Consider the following 25,307-nt stretch of genomic DNA (forward strand, 5'->3'; position numbering starts at 1 on the left):
GCTTTCAACATAATTTTATAAAGATTCACTAATTTATAATAATAATAATAAATTATTTTATAATATAATCATTTCACATCATACATATATTTCTTCACACGAAATATGGCTCTTTCTTTTTTAAAGAAGTGACAAATTTTGTTACTAAGTTATAAATTATAGGTCAAATTTATATATTTTTTTCAAAAAAATAAGTTATAATGTCAAATCTCAAACTATGTTTTTAAAAAATTTAGAAAAAATGTACAAGTATCCCTCGCCCGAAATTTCAAAGACACACTTATACTATTTTAAGGTCCTACGTGACACTCAAACCCATTCCTATATCGAAGCTTCTCATTTCGAAATTGTGAATCATCTCTTAGCTATTACTTTTATCTCATAAAACTTGCAATCCTTAAAAAATAATGAAAAAAAAGTTATTTCCCCAAATTATCTATTAATCCAACCTACAGAATAAAAAGTTGATAAAATTGAACCGTCCAAATTATTTTGATTTTAATAAAAAAAATAAAATAAAAGGAATCAACTCAAAATTTATATGTACACGCTATGAAAAAGTATATTTACATAGAGATAAGAGAAAGAGGTCTATTCGAAAGTACATCAACGCAACTTCTCTACGATGGCCCTTCTTATCCATCAACCTTTTTGTTTCTCTCTTTTTCTCTTAAATATATATATACATATGTTTATTACGTTCGTTTAAATACGTGACATGAATTTAAATTAATATAAAATCAAAATTTATATAAATATATTAATTTTTGTTTATAAATATTTATAATTATAAATTTTCTACATGATTTTATATAAATTCACTAAAGAATATTATAAAAGTAATATAATAAATATTCATTAGTATATTCCTTTCAAATGTCATTAACATCTTTTCATGCCGGATAATGGATATGACTTTCTTTACAAAATTTAAAATAACAAGTTTCTTTTTACAAATTATAAATTCAAAAGTCAAATTTTATATTTTAAAAAAAAATTAAAAAAATTAGAAGTTTATAATCCAAATTTTGTTTATTTAAAAATAAATAAAAATACCAAATTCAAATTATGATCTAATAACACATATTCAAACATTACTTGAAATCCTTACTTGCACTTTACAACTTATTCTATCTATCTTCTCTATGAATGGTTTGGAAGAGTCATTCTCCCATATTAAATATCGTAAAAAAATTATTTTTTCCGAACTTTTAGATTATCTTTTTCCGTTAAAAATATGATTATCTTTTTTTAAAAAATGTATCTCTTCAACTTTTTGTTTTTGATTCGATAATAACCATGTAACGCAAATAAAAGGTAGGACTAATTAGTAATTTGTGTCGCGTGTTTACTAAAAGCAGAACGAGTAAAAATAACTTATAATTATCATGTTGAGTTTGTTAATAATAATAATAATAAAAAAAAAGGGGGTTCAAATATATGATTTAAAATATGAATAATTGAACTTGTTGAAAAGTTGTTAAATAGTTACTAGAAATCTAGAAAAATTTGATCAAATCAAAAGAAATAAGATAAGCTACAAAATAACTCGGTTTCAAATTGTTTAGTCAAATTTGTTTGGCTTGTGTCAACATGATATCCTACTTTTTCTAGAAATTAAACTTTTCAATCATATAGTATTTCCATAATGTTATATCCCTAATATCTCCCTACTACTAGAAAAAAATGGCAGTGCATGTACGGATCTAATATTATTAAAATTAAATTTACTGATATATTTTTGTCAAAATAATATTAGGATAAAGTTATATAACATAAACTCGTATGGAAAAAAATATTTTTAGTTGAATGCACTATATGTATTTAATAAATAAAAGAAATTATATTTTATTTATTTTTCGTTATCGCGCTTTCTTTTCGTAACGTCTTTTTAATTACTTTTTCTATTTCATATTAATTGAGTCTTCTGAATTATTTATATTATTCAAAATAATTGAATTGTCCCATGTTCAAGATAGATGTTTGAAATTTTTCTCAGATTTGCTCTTTTCTTAAATGGAGTTTGATATTTTTCAAAAAGATAAATTGCACTACTTACAAAATTATTTTTATAATTTACAAAAGATAATAATAAAAAGTATGATTTAAATTATGTCCTTAATTTTATTGTTTTAATAAGCATGTGTTGGACATAAATTCAGTTAATATGGAATAAGAAGAGTGTATAAAAACAATTGGACTATTCTTCAATAAGTATTCGATCCTTACTTTCCTTACTGTTATTAACTATTAAGACTCTACTATTTCATTCGTTCATTTCGGTTCAAAGCCCTCCAGCTAGAAACTCGTCATTGTAGAGAATTCTTTTTTGGGTATGATTGTGGCTCGTAAAATTTTCATCGATCGTCTTATAACTATAAATTTTTGATGATGTGGAAGACACACAAACACATTAAATTTTTAACTCATAAATCATAATAATAAACCATGAGAAACTTAATTTGAAAAGAAAATTATTAAGCACTACAAATAAATCTCAACGTTTGTTAAAAATATTTAGGATCAATTTAGTCCAATAGAAATAAGAATGGACATTGCTACTTGATCTTTGGTATACATCAGAGATTATGTGTAACATCTAAAAGAACAAAAAATATCCTTTAATTTTTTCAAATATAATAAACATTGATCAAAATAATACGGTATATGATAGTTCAATATCAATTTGTTCTACACGTTTATTATTAATTTTCTTTTACAAAAACGATATAGTGTAGGAATTATACAATTGGGCCACTATATTCATATCACTTTAGTATAGGGCAGTTTTTGTAATTTTATAGAAAAGAAGGATATACTTTTTTGAAGTTATTAATATTGCGCAAATATCAAAGCATAAAAGACAATCTTTTCAAGCAAATTTTATCTTATAAAATGCTCTAAAGACAATTATACCCTTATACTTTTCTCTTAATGTCAAAAAATTGAAATATTGAAACTGGGAGAAATTGTCCTTTCTAATATAACAAAAAATAAAAATACATATTTCCAAATAATGTTCAACAATTTCTCTCAACTTGATTAATTACTGTTTAAAATTATGTAGCAATTGGAATTCCGCGGATTCGAAAGTAATATTAGATCAAAAGTTAAATAATATTAAATAGTATTAGATATTAGCGGAGCCAAGAATTAGTGAACACTAACTCATTTAAAGTGTATTAAACCCATTAAAGGGGTTCGAAATCATTCGATTATAATAATTTTTACGTCAAAAGCTATTCAAAGTATGTCGTTATTTAATCACTTTGTGTAGTATTTTATTATTCTAATTGGACACCTTAACTTGCATGTTCCTCTGCCCCTGATACTAGATCCCTTTCCTATTTTTTAATTTTATGTAACTCAATCAATCTTATTTATATGGTGTAAAGCTAAAATATTATCCTTAAAAGAAGTTTTGAGATGGGGTGTAAAGGTACATTAATGGATGACCAATTGGCTAAAGTTATCATACACCACAAAACTTTTTGTCTAATCAAAACGATAACGATGTAACCAATGATTCTTCTATATTGTTAGCACCACATGTGTTGCAACCTCTGCAAGGAACAATTACAATTAATAATTAATAATAGAAAAAAACAACATACAACGTGAACAATCCTGCGTAATTATAACCATGAAGTTTAAAAAGAGTAGAGTACATGAAATTTTATTTTATTTTTTTAAAATAGAGATATTATTTTCAATAAAAAGTTATTCAAAAATCAATTGGAAAAAAAACTTTTCCTACTAGAACATCCAACCAACATATACTTCATTCCATTTTAATATTATGCTTTTATAAGTACAAAATTTTATAACATATTAAAAAAATTATGTTTTAATTTTTTTTTACAAATTTCATGCTAAATAAAATTATAAGTACTTCATAAGTTGAAACATAAGTATCATTCCAATTTTGAAAATAATAATAGTGTGAACATCGACTCGAAGACGAAATAGTAAAAATCGAACATGATAGTAACATTGATAAATCTTTTTTCGATCTTAATAAGTCTCAGATTTTAGCATACGAATGAATTAGATATTAATATTATCCAACTTAGAAAATCTTTTTGATGCAAATTCATATAAATCATACTCAAAGCTCAATAACATATAAGAGGGGAATTGTTGGGGCAGAACTATGTGAAGGACTATCCTATTTTAAAGATGGGCCTGTCATGATGGGCTTGGGCTCAGATTCTCTTTTCCTGCTCGATACAATGTCCATTTGTACGTTCTCGTTTATTCCTTTTTTTGTTAGTTAGATCGATTTTCCCTTAATCAAAGACGATTTTTATTTTTGATAAAATATAGATATGCTAGCTATCTCTATTATTTTTTTCGTCATATATATAGTTTGCTTACGAGGATCATAATATGTTCTGTGTTAGTTTAAGTTATTTGATTAACCCTTCTGTTGAGCACCAATTGAAAATCCAATCTGACTTCTAAAACGGAAGTGAGCACATGTGAGAGGATCCCACTTTCCCGGAATACCCCGTAAGGGAATTTTTTCTACTCCCCAATCTTCACTTTATGCCACGCCGACTCCCCTTTCGTCATAAGGCATGAAATTAGATCAAGGAAAATCTCTATAGGAACTAGTCCCTTATATTTCGCACAGAATATAAGAATCGATATTTTTTTATGTTTCGTGGAGGACCTTAATTTGTCACACCATGTTGAATTTCTAAAGAGTAATTTACTATGTTTTTACGGAGAACAACTACCCTCTTATCGCATTATTTTATATTTCTTCACACTCATTATTTATGTGGTGTGATCTACTGTCCTTTTGTATGATATTAAACAAAATGTACATCTTTTGTTTTCATTCAGATCCACTTAAATAATTTTGTCGATAACATTGGAGTGAAGCGTAAGCAACAAATCGCAAATCGTGAATTGCTTATATTTTACTTGATTTGAAGTACGAAAATTAAACTAATTAATTTTTGAAACAAAAAAAATAGTAAATTATCATTATTGAATATGTATTAAAGCATCTAACAATTACACTATATAACTAGGTATAAAATATTTTTTGCGATTTGCATGTTGCATTTATTTCATTATACTTTAACACTCTTAATAAAAAATTTGACTCTTGCACTATTAAAACGGTAATAAAAAGTCGTTTATAAGCATGATAATAGCAATGCGCGGCATTGCAACATATGGATTAGTAATGAAATAATCTGTTATATTATCGTAGATTAAGTTAGTTATTTAGAAAATGAATACTTTTTGTCTTTTTTTATGATTAATTTTCGCATTTCAATATAAATGTTCTTATGCATATTTATTTTTCTTAGGAGGCCAATAAAACTTTGTGCCTATTATGTTTCTTAGTAGGCCAATTAAATAGCTTACTAATTCTTGCATTTTTATTGTTCATACTTCATAATATCTTCAACGCGTGTTAAATATTTTAATTGTACTCATGCTGTTCTGTCCGTACTGATATATATTTTTAAAAAAATTATTTAATGAGGGCACATTTTATTTTGTGTGAATTCACGTGAGGGGCTATAGTGAAACAAAATGATAGCCGCCACTTATTCCCTATTTTATTTATCTGTCTACGTTTTACATTTTCACCATCATCTTAATTATTGAACTTGATAATCCAAATAAATAAATAAAAGTATACTATATAAGCGCGATTTGTCTCATTATTTTATATCTAACAAATACAAAAGTAAGAGACATATATGATTGCTTGAGATTTTTGTCCAACTCATACAAATTTTTCCATTTGATCATTTTGTTTGAACAGATTTTAAACATATGAAAAATAAATAAATCATACAAATAATAAAATATGAAGAAATGTGATTTTATTCATTAAGATTGTGAGTACAAATCTGTTTCTCCCTTGATTCTACTCTCTAAGATGATTTATCCATGATTCGAGGGCCGTTAGTGGCGTATTTCTCAAACTATGATGATTTAGATTTGACCTCTCTATATGAATAATGAATAATTCATCAATTTGTGGAGTATTCGAGATCTTGATCTCTTTGTGGATTTTTCGAGATGCGGAGATGCCTTTTAAGGGAATTTAGTACCCTTTATATAGGCATAAAATAGGGTTTAGGGTTGAATAGCCTCCAAGAATCCTTATCTGAGTTGAACACAATTTGTAGAGTCCCAACTCAAGTTGAACGTAGAGTCCCACAAAATTTCAATGTCTACACATTTATCTTCACAAATCTCTTTTAAAAACAAGAGAAAGCATCAACACTCTAGCTTTTGCTTAATTAGCACTTATATACACTTGGACTCTAATTGGTCTCTTTAGATTCATTTACGACCTCATTCTCCTGAGTTAAAATAAGCTTCATAGAAATCAACTTAGTCGTATACATGTTGAAAAATACATGCGTGGCATTACTGTTAGTACAATATAAGTTATTTATTGATCGATGGATTCAAAATACGAATCGATAACCCTTTTTTATTTTTTGTATAAGTTTTTCTGTCTTGAAGTGGCCGCTTTGTTATCCTCGAATATACTAATAAAGGACCGTGTATAAAATCAAACAAGGGAATCATTATAGAAATCTTTGTTGATATTTCAATATGGTTTATCTAGTGATTGTCCATTTGTGTGATATGCCTTTTGTTGTTGCTGACTATTATGTCAAAAGAAAACAATGGACATCTATAATATATTATACCAAATCAATAATTTTATCTATAGCAAAACCACAATCATTGTGAATCAACTGCATTTCTCATTTCTACACCCTTTTGATTGATTACAGAAAAAAAACACACAAAATAAGAATAGGTAGGGTTGTAGAAGAAAATTAACATTTTTCAAAATTCAAAACCAAATAAAAATGCTAATTACTGACATTAATAGTCAGTTTCAAATTTCAAATTTCGAGTTTCAAGCAATGTAGTACATCGGATCAGGCAATTTGAAAGTGCGCTGACCAACATAATCACCAAGCAAATCACTCCATTGGTCTCCAATGTTCCCAACAATTCTGTATCCATCTTTCACCAACTCCCCTCTTTTCCCTGACTTGTATTTCATTGATGATCCTGTATCATTTACTCCCCTGTACTCACAACCAACAGATATCTTAGGTTCGAGCCATAAAATAGAAAAAAAAAAATAATTCTAATATAAAGAAAGTTATAAATTATATGAGAATTATTTCTGAAAATTAGTATGAAAATTCGCAAGAAACTGGTGAATGTTTAGAAGTATGAGTAGATGCTTACTTCAAAATGAGCCTAATCCATGAATGATACCCAACTTTATTTAGGTTTTTAATTCTTATTTGTCTAAACTCTTCCTTTGTTCCTGAGAGAAATACTGGTTTAATACCCATAGATAACAATGTATTATACAGAAACAGAGCTGCTGGTACTGGTGGTGCTTTTCCTTCTCGCGTCCACTCATCGAATTTCGTGCCGTTGTATTTTATCGACCTGATCACCAATGAAATGTCAATTAGGCGAATTTTATTGAATCGATCATTGTTTATTGATTTAATCAGTTCTAACATAATTGAATATTAATTACCCAAAAGCGACATCAGAACGAGCGTAATAAGGAAGATTAGAGAGAGTAGTTTCATCAATATCAAAAACCCAAACATCTTTGCCATTTTTGCTAATTTTGAGTGTTTTGGCATACTGAATAGCCGCGGCGACTACATTGTAACAGTCGTCGCGGTATTGTTTGCCAAGCATGTAATGCCCAACGTAATCTTCGCATTGAAGAGGCACTGATGTCCAGTCCTGAATGTTGTTTGTTTCAACAGCTAAACGCCAGCTAAGGCAGTTGATTTGAGGTACCTGGCTCCCGGAGGACCCGGTTTTCGGGTGCAGAGGATGAATTTGGTTGGGAATTAAATCTGCGTGAGCAATGGAGATGAGGAGGAAGAAGAAGAAGAAGATGAACTTCATGTTGTTGGTATGTTAATAACATTTGATGTGTGATTCGTCTCTTTATATAATAATAATAAACAAAAAAAAATGTTCCAACTAACACGCTCCTTTTAATTTCATGACAATTTAGTGAATTAGTAACACTTTCTTTACGTGATATCCATATCATTTAAAACGTGTTGTAATTATTTAATTATCAAAATGAAGTAGATAAAAATATTTTAAGATTTTGAGGTATTTAAGGAATTAAAATTATATGTGCTTTGCGTCGGAATTTAATATCACGAAATTTATAAAATAATACTTAAAATTTATTAATCATTAAAACTAAAATATTATATTATTTTACATACAATATTACGTAGTAACAAATATTAATAATGTAAAGGAAAATGAAAATTATAACATCTTATCATTTATCCTTAATAACATAAGCATAAATTTATGGTTGTAAAAAAATATCAGGATCTGTAACATAAGCAATTGTGTCATTGAGAAACTCAACATGAACAAAGTACATGAATATTTAATTGTGCATGTTTAAAATGAGAGAAAATCCCTTTATTTATAGACAACAAAGGGTAGTGTGAATAAATGTTTGTTATGCCTTATCAGAAAGGTCACAACTATTTGAAAATGATGCAACCTTTCGTGAAGGTCACAACCTGTCATAAAAATCACAAAATTCTCATTAAAAAGTCGCAACTTTTCATAAAAGATACAACTTTTCACAGAAGGAATATTTTGAAAATAAATAAAAATTTAAAGGGAATCCTCGAAAGAAAAAGAATAATTTTGAAAATAAATAAATTTAAAAAAAAATCTTCATTTTTGATGACGCCACGTAGACGAGCTTATGATTCACTTTTGTATAAATAGATATATGTCAATACGTGATAGCTAAACAAACCCTACAAAATAATATTTGAAACAAATTAATACTAATGGATCTCCCCGCCTATAATTTTCGTTTTCAATTTTACAGTCCCTAACGCAATATTTTGTCTCGAACATACCTACTCCCTTTTCTTTATTTCATTCAAATTATTTTAAATCTTAATTATTGCACTTGACAAAATAAAATATATTAACCGTGATTTATTTGATATTTTATCATACAATCAAACAAATACAAAAGTAAGGAGATATATATATGGTCGGTTGAGATTTTAAGATATATTTATATTATAATTAGTATAAGATTTTTTCCATCGAATCGACATGAATTGTGCCACAAAAAGATAAAATATTGTGTCGCCATCTATATATATACTTTTTATTTCTTGAACTCAAATCAACCCTAATCACGTTTTCTCACTAAAATTATTTTCTTTATGTTAAAGATCTTTTTTTCAGAAAAATATTTATGAAAAAGAAATTAAAATATTCTCCTCAGTATCAAAGTACATGTGTACAAGATTATTTAGGACAAGGCAATATTTTGTCTTGGACTTAGCAATATTTTGTCTTGGACTTACCTACTCTCTTTTATTCATTTCACACATCTTAATTATTGCACTTGATAGTTCATAAGATAAAATTATAATAAGTGCAATTTGTGTGCCATATTGTTTTATCATCAAATAAATACAAAAGTAGAGGCGTGTATGATTACATAAGATTTTCGTCCACTTATCAAATAATTCCCTAAGATCCTTTTCATTTCTCTTCGCAAACTCTTTCTGAATATTTGTAACATCACTTCTCATGAAGTCAATAATATACCTCCTATTAATCTTCTAAAACGATGATTAATTTACACTAGTTTTTCTGTATTAAAGCTACATAGGATCAAAGGGAATGATATCGTATGCTTTAATATAGTTCAACATCTTTTCTATCACCATATCAGTTATTTCTATTCATAATATCTTTTTTAAACTTTATCTTGAGTCAAGGATTTATCGAAAATAACAAATGTATATTGTTGTTTGCAGTTTCCTTTCATCTTCATACTTGATTACATATTGAAATTGAGAAATAACAATTGTCATATCCGTTAACGTAACAGGTGACTAATATGATTGAAGTCACTACCAAAAGTTACCCAATAGCTACTTTGTGCTTTTGACCAACGATACCTATTTATCAAGTCCAATACAAAAGGGAAGATACTGATAAATTTAATATTTACTGAAACTTTTGTATATATTTATCCAGAGGTACAATTATTGAACACACCAAGAAAAAAACTTTATTATTAATTTTATTTTAGGCGACAAGAAGAACCACCGATTTGAGCGATGAGTTACATATAAGAGATATATGAATTTTTATATCACCTAATTACTTTCAAGTATTATAAAAAGTGATTTTTTTTTTCAAGATCACAAATTCAAATCATCATATAGCCATGAATCTCACAAGTGGATTATCCACTAAAAAGGATGAAACGTTCACCATTAGAAAGTTCTGAATTTCTTTTTAAGGCTCATCAATATGTATGGAGCTTAAATCTTACTCAATCGCAAAAACTAGTTCGATAGTTAGAATGTAAAATACCACATATTCTCTGTTTTGGCATTATAGGAGAGGAGAATATAAAAAGTTGTACAAGAATATTGAACTCACAGCCCAACAATGAAGTCCAAGTGATGCCCAAAGGGAGACAACAATAGTAGCTTATTTACATAGCCCATAAGGTACACGCTGCCATCTTCTTCGGACTTCACTTATGAATTCTACTCGGTATTATACAAAGTTTTGAGTCAAGTTCTATTGAATTCCATATTGACAATTTCCAATTGTGAAAACAATAAATTGATCGGAAGCTTTCACATAAATATATATGTACCTGAAAATTTTCACTAATTGTTCAGTCTTGAACACAAAAAATATACAAATGCAGATTGGGATGGAGAACTGGTTCAGGAACAATCACTCCAAGTGGGAGCTTAAAATAATGAATCCAAATAGCACATCTTGAGGATAGTTATACACCCACAATATGATACATTCAACGACAGCATCGGAGACAAAAATAGATAATTTCCAGAGCTAAAAACAAAACACCTTCCCACCTGTGATCTGACCCTGCTTACTGATTCACTTTTCACCTCAATTCTGTCAAAACAATTGATCAGTTCAGTTAAATATTTGATTTCCAGAAACAGTGCCAGTTCTAGTTCTACAAATAACCAGCTTCGCACTTGTAACTGTCTTCTATTCACTTCTCATCTCAACTCTGGCAACATGAGTGATTGGGGCAATTTCACCAATATACAGTTGCCTCTCTGACAAAGAGATGAGATCTTGTAACGACTTTCACATAAGGAACAGTTCATGTCGTCTACAGCAGGTCACTCTTTGAGACAGTTGAAATTCTCATCAACAGAGTTCTCAGTATAAATTCAATGTCAGGTCACTTTAGCACCATGCTGGCTCAAGCGAAAGCTCAACCAAGTGGTAGGATCCTTTAAGCGTGTAATCATGAGCATCTTAATCTAAATCCTTGTTTGCATGTCACCTTAATGGGCTAACCACCCAACCGGTGATAGGATTTTTTCTGCGAACTCTTGATGTTCTATGAGAACCACTTTGTAAACGTTCAAGGATGGTGTATGTGATTGAATCAGCTGCCAAACCTTGTTCCTTCAGTTTTGCATATAAACTAACAGCTTCTGAAGTTCTCCCACTTCTCTCGAGACAGTCAAGTAAGATATTGTATGTCACTATGTTAGGATAACAGCCAGCTGCAAGCATTTCATCAAATAGCCGACGTGCCATCTCAACTTTTTCAGTCTTCCCAAAGCACTCAATGAGAGTGCTGTATGTTACAACATCAGGATTCAAGCCCTTCTCCTGCATCTCGATGAATTTCATGTGCGCTTCATCAATGTCTCCGTTCTTTCCCAGACAATTTATCAAGGAGTTGTAGGAGACAATATCAGGTTTACAATTGCTATTCTCAAGTTCTTCAAAAATCTTGAGAGCTTCCCCAACCTCCCCCGCTCTACCAAAGCTAGATATCAAAATGTTATAAGTAAATATGTCTGGTGTGGGGCCATCCCGTTTCATCTTTTCATAGAGATCATGAAGATGAGGAATCTGCTTTAGCTTCCCAAGTGCAGAGAAGACGGTATTATACATGAAGCTATCTGCTTTTACTCCCTTTTCAATCATCTTATTCAGCAAATCAATAGCCTCAGTTACTTTCTTAGAGTTGCATAAGCTCTCTAACATGGACAAGTAGGCATCACGATCTCCTCTATCATGGAAGCTCCACATATTGCAAAACAGCCTATGAGCTTCGCTTGCATGGCCTAATTTACTCAACGTTCTAACAAGATATGCGTATATCGATTTATTCATGTATCTCTTAGATATTTCCACAACTTCATCAAGTCTTCCAAGTTGCCCTTCTGCGGCCAATACATTTAAAATAATACTGTAAGTAAATTCATTGGGCCGGCAACTATTCTCCACCATCTTAGAGAAGACAAAGATACTCTTATCAACCATATGGCCTTTGGCAAGAGCTTCGATCATAGTATTATAAGCAATTAAATTTGGTGAAATACCGTTAGACAGCATTTCCAAAAAGAAAGAAAGTGATTCCCCGGGCTTCCCCAATTTCCCAGTCATTCTAATCAGAATGGTATACGTATATTCATCAGGTTCGCAGTGCCACTTCTTCATGTCCTCAAAAACCTTGTGGACCTGATCAACCTGGCAAAGCGCTGCACATTAGAATCATTAGCAAAGGAGAACCATATTCATCATATATTTCAAGACTCACGCATGAAGTGGACTCAAAACACCTCTATAGCATTTTCAAATGCATGTATACAGTTTATTAAGTATTTTATCCAGAGACAATTATTACATATAATAGAGAGAAAAACCCAATAATAAGAGATCTGGCCATACTTGTATTGTTCCAATACCAAGAAATAATGATGGCATCTGTGAGTAGAGACAGATTTATTTGTAGATAGATGAATCAAAGCTTTCTTTCGACTTTTTTCAATTGAAACCAAGACTTTTGCCAACCCTCTCATTTCCCAAAGGAGGACATGTCGAACCACTCACCCATTCCTTAGTGAAAGAAAAATTCTACTTTGTGATTTAAAAAAAAATGCTTGTGCCTCGCCAAAAAGACTTTGTTCGCAAAGTAGAGGCATTTTCCCAAGATGTTGGCCTTAAGACACTTTATTCATATTATGCACTAACGACTAATAAAATATCTTTAAAGCATCTTAAAAATTGTTTCTAGTTTTTCAAAAGTATGTCCTTGCCCAAGGTTAATTGAAAAAACCTTCTCATAATAGCACTACATAGACTAGAAATCTTCCTATCCACCTTACAGTAAGACACTTCCTAAAAGAGCCAACATGTGTGTGTACACCAAGGTTTAGAATACTAGAGAAAGTTCACCAAGTTCCACCTTAATTGGACTATGAACTTTCATAGCCAAACTTGTGACTCTAGTTTTTCAACAGCTAAGCCACCCTTCTGGAGGTAAAGTTAATGCACTTCATTTTGCATAACTATTCCTTTTCTATTTTGTATTTAACTAAGACAGCTTGTTTCCATTGAATTGGTATACAAAGTGCACAAACTCAGTAAGGATTCACATTTCAGAAGGAGAAACATGAGATGAACCATCTATCCCAAACTTAGTGTTTATTGTATTCATTAATTTCAAAAATTGAAATTAAAGACGACGTCTTTTTCACCATATGTTTCTTCTCAAAAATAATAAATAGTTAATAATGCCACAGACAGTCTCATACTGAAACTTAGAAACCTTAAATTCCAAAAACACTGAATAATATGAGAGACAATCACAAAGAACAAACCTTTTGGTCCCTAGCAAGAGCATCAAGAAGCATGTTGTATGCAAATATATCCAATCTGTACCCACGTCTCCGCATTTCTTGGTAAACTTCCAAAGCCTTGTCCGGATTGCACAATCTGATATAGGCTTGTAAAAGACACTTATAACTATAGCAATTCAACTTCAGATCCCATTTTTGAACCAACCCCAAACACCTAGTTAGCTCATTAACACCATTCCCTTGGCCGTCACCAAATGTACCAATAAGAAGATTAACAGTGGATATGTTTCCCTGAATACCAGTACGTTCCATTTCATCAACAATCTCGCGGACACAATCGAGCCGGTTAGGAAGAGAAGATTTCGAGAGGATGAGAAGGATACGGTTGTAAGTGAAGCAGTCATGGCGGAATTTAGGGATCTCAGAGGGGCAAAATCGGAAGAAGCGAAGAGCAAGGTTTGGAGACTTGAGGGATTTGAGAACTTCAGAAGCTTCAGAGGGAGTTAGGGTTATTGTCAATGTATCCAGATAGTCAGATAAGTCAAGGAAAGGATCAGAAGAAGGAGAAGGACGTGACTTAAGAATCTGGGAAACCTTACAGATTAGGTCACGGCGGGGGAGAGCATAGCCTCTGGAGTCGGTGTGAAGAGTAGGGGCATCCACTTCGACGGCGAATGAACGGCCATCTTCAGCTTCCACCACTACTCTGCCACTGTACTTGGTGGCGAAGTATCGGAACTGCTGCCGGTAAATCAGCCGGAGCCGGTGACAGGGATGCCTGAGCTGCATGAATTATTTTGTTATGTTCAAGTGGGCACAGACAGGAGGAAGAGTAAAGGAACCCAGCACCAGTCTATGGACTGTTTTACCTAACGGCCCACCGCCCATTGGGCCGAGGCTCTTAATGGACTTCAGGAATTTAATATATGTATACAGAACATACACATTCACTAATTAGTTATAAACACAGAGATATCAAACGCTTGTGCCAATTTATAGATGCTAACAGAATTAGGTGAGAAAGTTTAGATAATTTGTCTATGTTGATATACAGTACTGCGTGCAAAATAATAGAACTTCTGCGCAAAAATTACAAGGAACAGCCTAGATAATATACAGTACTGATATCTGTGTAGATAGCATCACTATCTACACATAAAAAACTCAGTTCAACCAATATCTCAGCGTTTTCTGAACACAATGTTTATCATCTCCTTCAAATTCCTGCAGGCCACAATCTCAGTATCTCCAAGATCTAAAGCTGACAGTAATGTTTCAGCTGATTTGGGAATTATACATTTCTTGTATCCCAGCTTCACCACTGTATTTATCCTTTTGTCCATTCTTGGTACCTAATTTTTTTTTTTTGAAAGGGGAACAAACAAAAGTAGATTAGAACAGGAGGAAGAGGAAAAGATCGTGTCTTGTGCACGGTGGGCTAGTATGGTGAATCATACGATCTCCAGCTAGAAACTGTAATGCTTTTTCTTGAGAACCAAATGGCCTACTATTGTATGCAGGGAACATAATTAATGATTCATTCCTAGCAACAGTTGAGCTGAAGGTTATATAGTATGCATGAATTATAGTCCTTTATTTTTTATAATAGAGAAAATGGAAGACCATAGAAGCATACTCATGAAATCAGAAAAATCATGTAATATATAGGAGGGCTAAATTTATGAATTTGAACAGAAACCAACAATTATAGTTTGAATCATATCTCTACCTTTTTCTAAAAAATATATATATTGATATCAACTGGCTTATTCAAATTTGAGGATGCTATTTGATCTCAACGCATTGTATGAAGGGTCCACATAGCACCCTCTAATTTGAGAAAGCCATGTTATCAGGACGCAAAGTCCAAACTTTTACAAAAAAATACTTTAAGTGTACAGAAAGTTGGAAAAGGAGGGTTGGGTAAGTATACATACCATACGAATTTCACCACCAAGGCCAATTTCCCCAATGAATGCAATGCCCACAGGAAGAGGGAATTCCAAAAAACTGAAAAGGACACAGCACACATGCTTACAAACATCTACATACTTGACAGGAAATGTAAAAACAATTACAAGAAGTATGACAAATGCAGAAATCCACTAGTCTATTTCACTCTCAACAGTGATATCACCCTTGTGGCGTAAAAGAAGGTTCCAATTCATGTTAAAGAAGGATAACCTCAATTTGACTGTTTATACTGAAAACCAGCACTATCATCAACTTCAGCAAAGCCATGCACAAATCTGTTTGTTTTACTTTAATAGGGGCTAGGGCATTGGTCATGTGTTCCACTCACTTCCACATTGTTTTGCTTACAGCTTGGCAAATGTATCTTCCAATTCAAGACAAAGCAATTTCATGTCATCAAGAAAAACTGCTTGATTTTTTCTTCTTCTCCATTTCTGTTCATTCACTTCCCTCTTTGTCTTTTACATGGTAAGATATTAATGTACAGAAAACGTCCACTAGTATCAGGTATTCCTTCGTAATTAATGTGACACCATTTAGCCAGCATGGAGTTTAAGCTGTCTATTTGACTTCTATGTTATACAAGAACTAAAGCAAATTAATATTTTCAAAGTTAGTTGCAGGAAAAACACCCCATCAAATAATATGTCTGATTAATTGAAAGAATTTGACCTTTTAAAAATTGTGGAAGCTGTGTAAAATAATAATAATACAAATTGAGACAGAGAACTATGTTGGTTGTCGACCTGAGCAGACTGATGACTAGTATATGTCAAAAGAATACCTGCTGCAAATTGCTGCTGCTACTGCAAGATCACCAGCAGTCTCTGACAGGCTAACACCACTGACAACATTGAGAAAAACGCCCTATAATCAAATTAAACAAAAACTATATCAAAGATCTAAATAATATATCAGATTGTAACAGAAAACAGAAAGTATGTATACACTGAGAAACCAAATATATATAATGGAGGACCAAATCAAAGAAATACCAGATAAGACATCCTACAGAGAAATCTGTCTAGTAAAAGTGAATCAATTACATTAAAAATTGCCAAATGCTTTAGTATATGTTAATGGTGCTCCTAATAGCCTAGTCTTTTTAAGTTGGTTAGGTTTTCCGAAATCAGATAGATCATAATACCAGTTCATTTGCATGAATGATCTCTCTTGTATGAAAACCTGACCATTATGTTGCCAAGAAAGATCCAGAGTCATGTGAAAGCCAGTTGATGGGAAGTAACAAAAAACTTTAAAATCCAACTATCAAAGGGATCACAATGAAGGTAAAACAAGAACAAACTAAGATTTAGATTGCTTAAGTCATTTACCATAATATACTTTATGGGGTTACTGTAATCCACACAATCTAAAAGTCATATGCAGCACATAGAAAAGAAGCCATAAAATGAAGAAAGTATTGGGGAAAGGTTCATTAGAATCATTACATTCTCTTGCAGCTTGAGACCAGCTTGCTTTATAAGAACCTGAATACAGCAGTAAAGAAAACGTTATTTGCAAACTTCAGCATATCTGATCCAAAATACTAGCTCATGGCATCTGAATTGTTCAGTTTCAGGAAATGAAAAGGACATATCAACAATTTCCAAGAATATTAAATGGTTTCTGTACAGTAATAAAGAACCAATTAATTTGCAATCTTCAGCATATATGATTCCAAAGAAATAGCCCATGGATTCTGAATCATTCAATTTCAGGAAAACGACAAGGGAATATCAACGATTTTCAAGAATGGCATGTGCCACAAGTTTCAGCACATGTAATTTCCTTGCAAAATTTCTTTACGAGTTCATTTAAACTCTGGAAGGAGTAATCACTCACTGAAATTATCATCTCAGCTCTGCCAGCTTGAACACCATTTACTTGTCTTGAGACAGATGAACCAGCAACACACAATGCCTACATGGATATAAACTTTATTCAAACGATAAAAGAATGTATGAGAAAATATTACATTAGAACTTAGAAGAGCAGAATCTTATAAGGCCTGATGGCCATTGACTTGAAAAAAAAGCATTAGAAGCACAGATTCATGTGGCCATAACTAGAGAGATACTTGCTTAAATCAGAAGCTCTTCCTTCCCCTCATTGGTAAACCTCTGCAGTTGTCATAGCTTTTGGAGAAAAATGTAGAGAAGATGTTGCACAAGGAAATATCACTACACCATTTTTGTTTCCAGGACCTGATTCTAGCTCCATTGCTCACTTAACTTTGATGTTTGTCATAGCAATTCCACCCCCACCACCCCAATATCTTTGTCATACCCCTCCAATTCCCCTCATATCTTTGTTATACCCCTTCATAGTCCTACCCCATAAGGCATGGGATTTAATCAGTCCTTCATTATCCTTGGGTTCCATATTTGTCTATGATGAACCTACTTCACAACCCTTGGTTCCACTTGAGCATAAAAAGTCACATGTTAATTGCTAGAGTAGGTTGGCACTCTGCACTCAGCAGATTTATACAAAAATGATAATTACAAGAACAATAACTAATAAATGTGATTATCGGGACTCTGGTGAAATATGCAGGATGTATATTGGAAAGATAGCATGACAGACTTTATCACCTAACTACAGGAGTAATCTCTAATAAGGGGGAACCCTCCTTTCTGTTTTTGCACAAGGAGACCTATTCTGTAATTACCAGAACTAGCTTAGTGCTTGGCAGCTTACATCAAGAGATACCCAAAAACAAATTATTACATAATGACATACCTGAATTTCAATCAGAAAGGCTCGAGATCCATCCATAATTACAGTAACAGCTAATCCAGCCAGAAACTCAGAATCCGACTGCTGTTCACTTAGAAACATTTCACTTGGGTTTGAAACAGCCTGCAAGCCTGATTGTGACATTTCAAACACTCCAAGCTGCAAGCAGAACATGTCAGAGCACAAAAGACAAAAAATACATTTAAAAAAAAGATTCAGGAAGTCACTAGGGATGGTCCAAATATTCAGTATGATGTTTCACAGATAATCACAACTAGTCCTGAGATGACATCCTACAAAGAGAATAGCATAATCCATACTAAAGGGGTTTGAGAAATCTTTTGACAATTTTACTCTATATAGTCAGGCCTCTTTTGTCCTTCAAATTAAACTTTTGGAAAATCTTCAACCATGAGAAAGTGATAACCTTTCTCAATCAGAATATGCTGACCAGATAAGAAAGATAACCTTCTACTAAACTTGAAACTAACTGATTCATGCAATGCATAGATCTTCCTTTTAAGTTTCCCCTTATCTCCCCATCAAACAATGAAAAAGAAGCTCTGTCTCAAGTCCCATGAACATCTAAAATCATATAGAGCATTTCAACAAAAGGAAAGAACAAGAAAAATGAGCAGAAGCATCTGAATACCTCATCTGTGGATCCAAATCGATTCTTCACTGAACGAAGTAAACGATGAGATGAACACTTCTCTCCCTGCAATTTTCAATGTGTGACCCGAGCATTGATGAGAAGCAGATATGGCATAATCAAAAGCAAGAATAAGAACCTCCTAAAGGAAAAACAATAGAGAAAACTCTTCTACGACGGATGTGTAGTGCTCTGTCTTGCAAGAGCGGACTCAAGACACATTAAATTCTAAATGCAACCAAAAGAAAAAAGGGCATGCAAACGAGCCAATGAAGCCACAAATTACAAAGGATACACCCAAATGTTCATGGACTCTGAATAAATTAACCAAGCATTCTACACTTGATCACTAAAAAAAATAGGCACTTTACCATACAGCATTACAAGCATGAGCACATGGTCTCATCTTCAGTGTCAAAACTCAGAACCATATCAAAATCTTATTCACTTTAAAAGATAAATACAAGCTAGAAAAAAACATGTGTATACAGCAAATAACATCAAAGTAGGAGAAGATACTGCTCAAATCTGAAATTCAGAAGGTACCAACTTCCATATAGAGAACAACATCAACTATGTGTTCCAAGACTCGAGGACCAGCTATTTCTCCAGATTTAGTCACATGTCCAATCTGAAATTTCCCAAGTTTAGTATCAGATCAACAGATAAATAACTGGCAAAGCGAATAGAGGAAGATTTCTCTAAACCTATCAAAAGATTCTGGCTGCTGACAACATATCATCAAGTCAGAAAACAAATTTCTAGTTGTGCATAGGTTCATACGACAAAGAAAAAATTTATCCATCAAAGAGAAAAAAAAGTATATCCTGCGATAAAGGTAATCGAGATGATACGTCTCAAATAAAGGTGAAACTCCTCTTATTATTTTTACCTCTGTCATAAAAAATACTAAAAAAATATTGAGATAATTTAATTTACTTTTGCGAAGGAGGAGAGGGTAATTAAAGAAAGCCACCTAACGTGACAAAAAAGACAAACAACCTTAAATTAAGTTACAGCAATAAATATATCAACCAGATGTCTTAAGTTAAAGCACAGTGCTCAATTGTCCATCCTCACCAGAAACACAGGGATATTGGTCTTCTTGGCAAACCGCAGCAATGCTTCGGTGCATTCTTTTACCTGTCATGAATGAATCAGCATTAAGTAAGATGACTGAACACCATAGTAAGAAGCAATTTAATGGTTGTCTATCTCAGTAGTTTGAAAAGCAGGTAAACAAAGCTTTATCAAGACATCCTTTAGAGGCAAAATCTTTTCTGGAATCTCCATTAGCACAGCTGCCTTGAGACAGAGAATTTATTTACAGGAAGCTCCTTCACATGATAGCTTTTAATAACAAATGAATTTAGATCTACCCTCCCATTCAAATGGATAAAAAGTTTGGATGAACTCTAAGTAAACCTCTCACTACTACAAAATATAGCACAAAACAGTGAACCTGTGATAATACAAAAGGTAGGTAGTACAAAACAGTGAACCTGCGATAGACCACCTGCACTTCCAGTTACTCCTCTCAGATATACTGTCTGGATGGAATCAATTACCAAAGCTCGCAGTGGGAGGGTTTGGGTCTTCTCCAAAATATCCTGAAGAAAGACGGCAACATGGAATAAAACATAAACACATCAGATTTATTCACTCTAAGCATCTGTTAAACAATTATCTCATTCTGCAACCTTCAAGTAATCCAGGTTATTTGTTGAACAAATATGCAAAGGACCTAGCCTTTACAAGAGAAACGAAGCACTCGAACTAATACAAAGCTATCTTTCATCATTGACAAAGATAATGGTATCTTCCATTAAATGATCATTTTTATAGCTTGCATGTTTAAAGATTATAAAGATAAAAATATTGATATTCCCATCCTTCCTTCACTTATAGAATCCTTGAGTGAGATGCAATTTCGGCTAAACATTGGTCACATCTAAGAATATCATAAGTTGGTTCAAAAAATAAAATGGAAGTACAGCAAGAAAGATATTTTGGTAAAAACATGCAAGGTAATATACCACTAACTTTATGTTCTAGGGTCGGCAAAATCAGCTTGTCTCCAACTAAACAAAGACTACAAACATTTTACACCTAGTTAATTATGTGATGAAGTACTGAGGACGACTACTAAGTTGAAGCTTTTGATTATTACAAGCCTATAAGGTGAAGCTTACACGATATAACAAAGAGATATGTGGAAAATTAAGAGAATGGATAACATGGTTTGTTTTCAAATTTTTGTAGTGCAATTGTTTATTCGAAGCCTCTGCAACAATAAAAAGGTAACTATATAAATGGGTCAGCATGCACATTAATCCAACTGCAACTGTTAGAACCACTAATCAGTTCCCATCTAAAGGTTCAACTTTAAATCTTCCTCCTTCTCAGATCATATGAAGTCTAACCTTGCATTGTTTGTTTTAATGAACCTAGCACCCATGTTTGCATCGCCGCAGTCAAGCTAGTTATCTTAAGCTCAACTTGCTACACTTTCAAGGGGACGAGGGTCGGGAAGGTCCTCATGTTTTACCTCTAGTCATAGTTGTCCCACCACAAGCCAATTTAAGACTACTGGTCAACTATCAATTCGAACAACTACTTAAAAAGGTCAACCATACCAAAAATAAAATTGACATTCATAATTATTGAATGATATAAAGGGGTTAACCTCAACATCTGTGCTTGCATATAAAAATAGTTCATCTGTCCCGATTCTCATCCGATCTGCTCTGTTCCCAATTTGCTCAATACTCTGGCATTCAGATGACTCAAGACAGTAAGATACCAATATTCTTCAAGAGCATAAAATTGCATACAAGGAAAAAGACTTATTTAAACAAGAAAGCTAGGATATAAATTTGGAAAATTTGCCATCAACACTTCCCCAAAAAAAAATTCATGTATTACAAGGCAAAAGACAAGTATCTGCACTCAAAAAGAGTGTGCTCCCTCAAATTTACTGAACTTGAAATCATGTAGTTTTTTTATACAATTGCTATTCCCATTCCCTTTTCCAGATAAATCAATCACTTCTCCTTCATGAACTCATGCCCTTGGTCTAAATTTCAGTTTAGCAGATGCAACATATCAAAAGCTTAGAGAAGAATAATGGCACTGCCCAATTAAGAAGGATAATCACCCACCTCTTCCCCAGACACATAGAGAACTGGTGCTGGTCCCCCCATATCACACCCCTCTGCAACTATGGCTGCAATCTTGCAATAGAGAGTAAGATAGTTAAAGTGATTGGAGAATAAAAGAGAACTCCAAATAATATGACCTAAAACGAAAAACTTATGTCGCACACAGCATCATACCTGTAACAGTAATGTGCTCTTACCAACACCCGGATCACCGCCAATTAAAACTAAGCAACCTGCAACATAGAAAGGTGAAAAATGAATTGGTCCTTGTTGAGAAGGTAGAGACCAACTTACCTATTAAAGTAAAAGGTTAAGACCAAATAGCTCTCAATAATTCAAAGTCAAAATGCTCCACGAAAGCAATGGGAACATTTAAATAGTGAGAAGCAGAGACTAAAGGCAACCCAGAGAGTGACTGTACATTTAGCAGCATTTATTTATCTGCAGGCGTAGATTTAAAGTTGGTTGATGCTCCTAATCCATCTGTGGTACAGTTCAAGGTGTAGCCTACCATTACAAATACAGGTAAAAAAGAATTACAGAATGCAACAACTCTGGAAGCTTTCCTTTTTAATTTGCAGGTGGATAACTAAGTCTTTTATATATAATATACTCCTTCTAGCAAAATTGCAAGGTTAAAGTGAGCGCTGTAGTAACCGAATTTCATTAATAACAGAGTAGCAAGCTGACTACATTACTTTAGTTATTGCTGGAATTCTTACAAATAGAATAGATACTTGGGTCCATAAATTCATGCCTCATGGCCATTAATAAAAGAGTAACAAGACAAAATGAACTTCATGTAAAAGCAGGGTCTGAACATGGCAGTACCTGGCACAAGACCACCACCAAGTACTCTTCCTACTTCAGCTCCAAAAAGGCCAGACCTATAACAAGACCATTAATTCAGAGTGTTCATTGACATTTATCAATGATCTCCCTATATTATATATGAACCTTAAATGGCCAAAAGAACTCATCCAAAGATATGACCTTAGAAAGAGGCAGTAGCATTCATTTTTAAATTCAGTGTTCCACTAGAATCAAATTGATATACGACAGTCCACCTTGTCCTACACTCTTGTCAAAATTTCACCTAATCTAAACATTCACTCATTCGAGAAGCTAGAAAACTTGGTAGATATTCCAACTAAAACATAGACAGGATTAGTATATATCAATAAACTAGAAAGTCAAAATCTTAACATCGTATGCATAATAAATAGACAAACTCAAATTCAAGTTGGTACAAACTGTCACTTCACTTACAGAGGTATTCGCCAATTCGATTGATTAATCCCCTTATTCACATCCGTCAATTTCGTGGGCAAAGCTCTAACAGACTGATGAGGCAGCCACGACCTTGTCACATTCTCTAAAACCTCAAACCCACTCGTGAGATGCTCTACACCTTCAGAAAACCGCTTCATAGTATTTACCCCATTACACTGCTTACATATCCCCCACCACTGTCCATCATCATACCCACAATCAGAACACACCCACACTGTTTTACTCTTCCCTTTCCCCTTCTTCTTGTTCCCATTCCCTGTAACCTCATAAACCCTACTCTTTGAACCCAAAACATTGGAGTAATTTGCACTCGATTTAGACTCCCTTTGCGGAACATTCTCACCACTAGGGTTTTCTCGAGCAGCTGAAGGAGCGGCCCAGCCCTGTACGGCGTCGTTGGTGAGAGCTGTGGACTCTTCAGGGAAGTGTTTCCGGCGAGTGAAGTGGAACTGGCGAGAAGTGTTTATGACAGTGAAACGGAGAGATGAAAGGGGGTTCGTTGGGGGGAGATTGAGCAAGTGTTTTTGGAAACGGAGAGCTCTTAGTGCTTGCATGTTTGGTACTTGCATTTACAGAGAAAATGGAGGATTCCGGGAGTTTTATAGGCGCAAATTTTGAACAGAGCACTCTCACTGACTGTTAAACGGCGGGAACGGAAGCTCGCCCTTGTTATTAGCTTTTTGCTAACTTTTGTTTTTTCTTCTTCCCGTTTTCAAGTACCTTGTATATTTTGTATTCACCCCATTAAATTCAAATTTATTCATTTGTTGGAACAAAACAAATGATTTTTATTTTTTTCATTTTGAGTCTGGAATTCAAAAAAAAATGTCGGGCATCACTAATATAATATGAACAATAGTATATACATTCTACATAATTTCACAAATTGAATCCATAAATAACGATAATGGGTGGAAAACTTATGATTCATACTTTATAGAAATAGTAAATTATACTTATCTCTCATAATTTATTTGGAAAACATGTATACTATATAGAAAATAAATATTGATCGAGATGCAATATTTCTATTTAGGACATAAAAGCGTTGAAATTCAACCATCTACAACTCGAGTAGGACTTAAATGTTTATAGATTATTTTCAAAATAGATAATTATATTCCCTTTGGAAAAAAAAAATAACTTAGTACAATTGAAATCTTCAATTGAAGATTAAAAGGCAATGTAACTAAAATATTTGGCATTATATATGTGTGTGTTTTAAAAAAAATAGTTGCATAAATTCAAAAATTTGTCACAAAAGAAAAGATGAATATAAAATTTAAATCATATTCATTAATGGATTAAAATAAAAGTTCATGCTTTTTTCATCGAATGACAATTTATCGCCATCAAATATAACGTAAAAGAATCAAAATTGTATTTTTTGGTTATAAAGAAAGGCATTACTAAAAACTACTCACCTAAAACATTTATAGTAAAATTAAAAAAAAAAACAATTTGTAATTTAAAAAGATGTTTGAATTTTAAAAAACAAGAACAAATGAAATCCAAGATAACATTTTTTAATATTCAATTTAATCTAAAGCATGCTCATTCGGTAATAGTTAAAAAAAGAAAATTGTATATAATAATAAACTGTTAATTCAAATTAAATGTTATAAATATACTTTAATTTAATTGTATCCTATAACAAATTATTGCTATTTTTGCCTCTCTCCCTGGTGGAATCTCGCTCGACACTCTTTTTTGGTGGCAGTCCCGCTCATCTTTCTCGCTTTTATACAAACACAAATGTATAAAATGTGTTTGTGTTTATAT

The 25,307-nt window shown here is 32.6% G+C and overlaps 3 protein-coding genes across 3 annotated transcripts; all 3 read right to left on the bottom strand.

The window, feature by feature from the left end:
• Positions 1-6,729: 6,729 nt before the first annotated feature.
• Positions 6,730-7,975, bottom strand: LOC107013760 (acid phosphatase 1-like). The gene is made up of 3 exons (XM_015213638.2): positions 7,556-7,975; positions 7,252-7,461; positions 6,730-7,085 (listed from the first exon to the last, which is right to left on the bottom strand). The coding sequence occupies exons 1-3, from the start codon at positions 7,939-7,941 to the stop codon at positions 6,911-6,913; spliced, it is 771 nt and encodes a 256-aa protein (XP_015069124.1). The 5' UTR covers positions 7,942-7,975; the 3' UTR covers positions 6,730-6,910.
• Positions 7,976-10,683: 2,708 nt separating this feature from the next.
• On the bottom strand, positions 10,684-14,614 carry LOC107014805 (pentatricopeptide repeat-containing protein At1g51965, mitochondrial). The gene is made up of 2 exons (XM_015214899.2): positions 13,725-14,614; positions 10,684-12,591 (listed from the first exon to the last, which is right to left on the bottom strand). Exons 1-2 carry the CDS (start codon positions 14,490-14,492, stop codon positions 11,386-11,388), a joined length of 1,974 nt encoding a protein of 657 aa, XP_015070385.1. The 5' UTR covers positions 14,493-14,614; the 3' UTR covers positions 10,684-11,385.
• Positions 14,615-14,676: 62 nt separating this feature from the next.
• LOC107014806 (DNA repair protein RadA) lies at positions 14,677-24,245 on the bottom strand. Its single transcript, XM_015214900.2, has 15 exons — positions 23,502-24,245; positions 23,064-23,119; positions 22,407-22,465; positions 22,233-22,304; positions 21,758-21,841; positions 20,574-20,681; positions 20,152-20,214; positions 19,622-19,702; positions 19,072-19,137; positions 18,423-18,578; positions 17,523-17,600; positions 17,129-17,167; positions 16,462-16,544; positions 15,641-15,713; positions 14,677-15,055 (listed from the first exon to the last, which is right to left on the bottom strand). Exons 1-15 carry the CDS (start codon positions 24,092-24,094, stop codon positions 14,885-14,887), a joined length of 1,782 nt encoding a protein of 593 aa, XP_015070386.1. The 5' UTR covers positions 24,095-24,245; the 3' UTR covers positions 14,677-14,884.
• Between the last annotated feature and the right edge of the window lie 1,062 nt (positions 24,246-25,307).

The sequence above is a fragment of the Solanum pennellii genome, chromosome 3 (assembly GCF_001406875.1).
Source record: "Solanum pennellii chromosome 3, SPENNV200".
NCBI lineage: Eukaryota > Viridiplantae > Streptophyta > Magnoliopsida > Solanales > Solanaceae > Solanum > Solanum pennellii.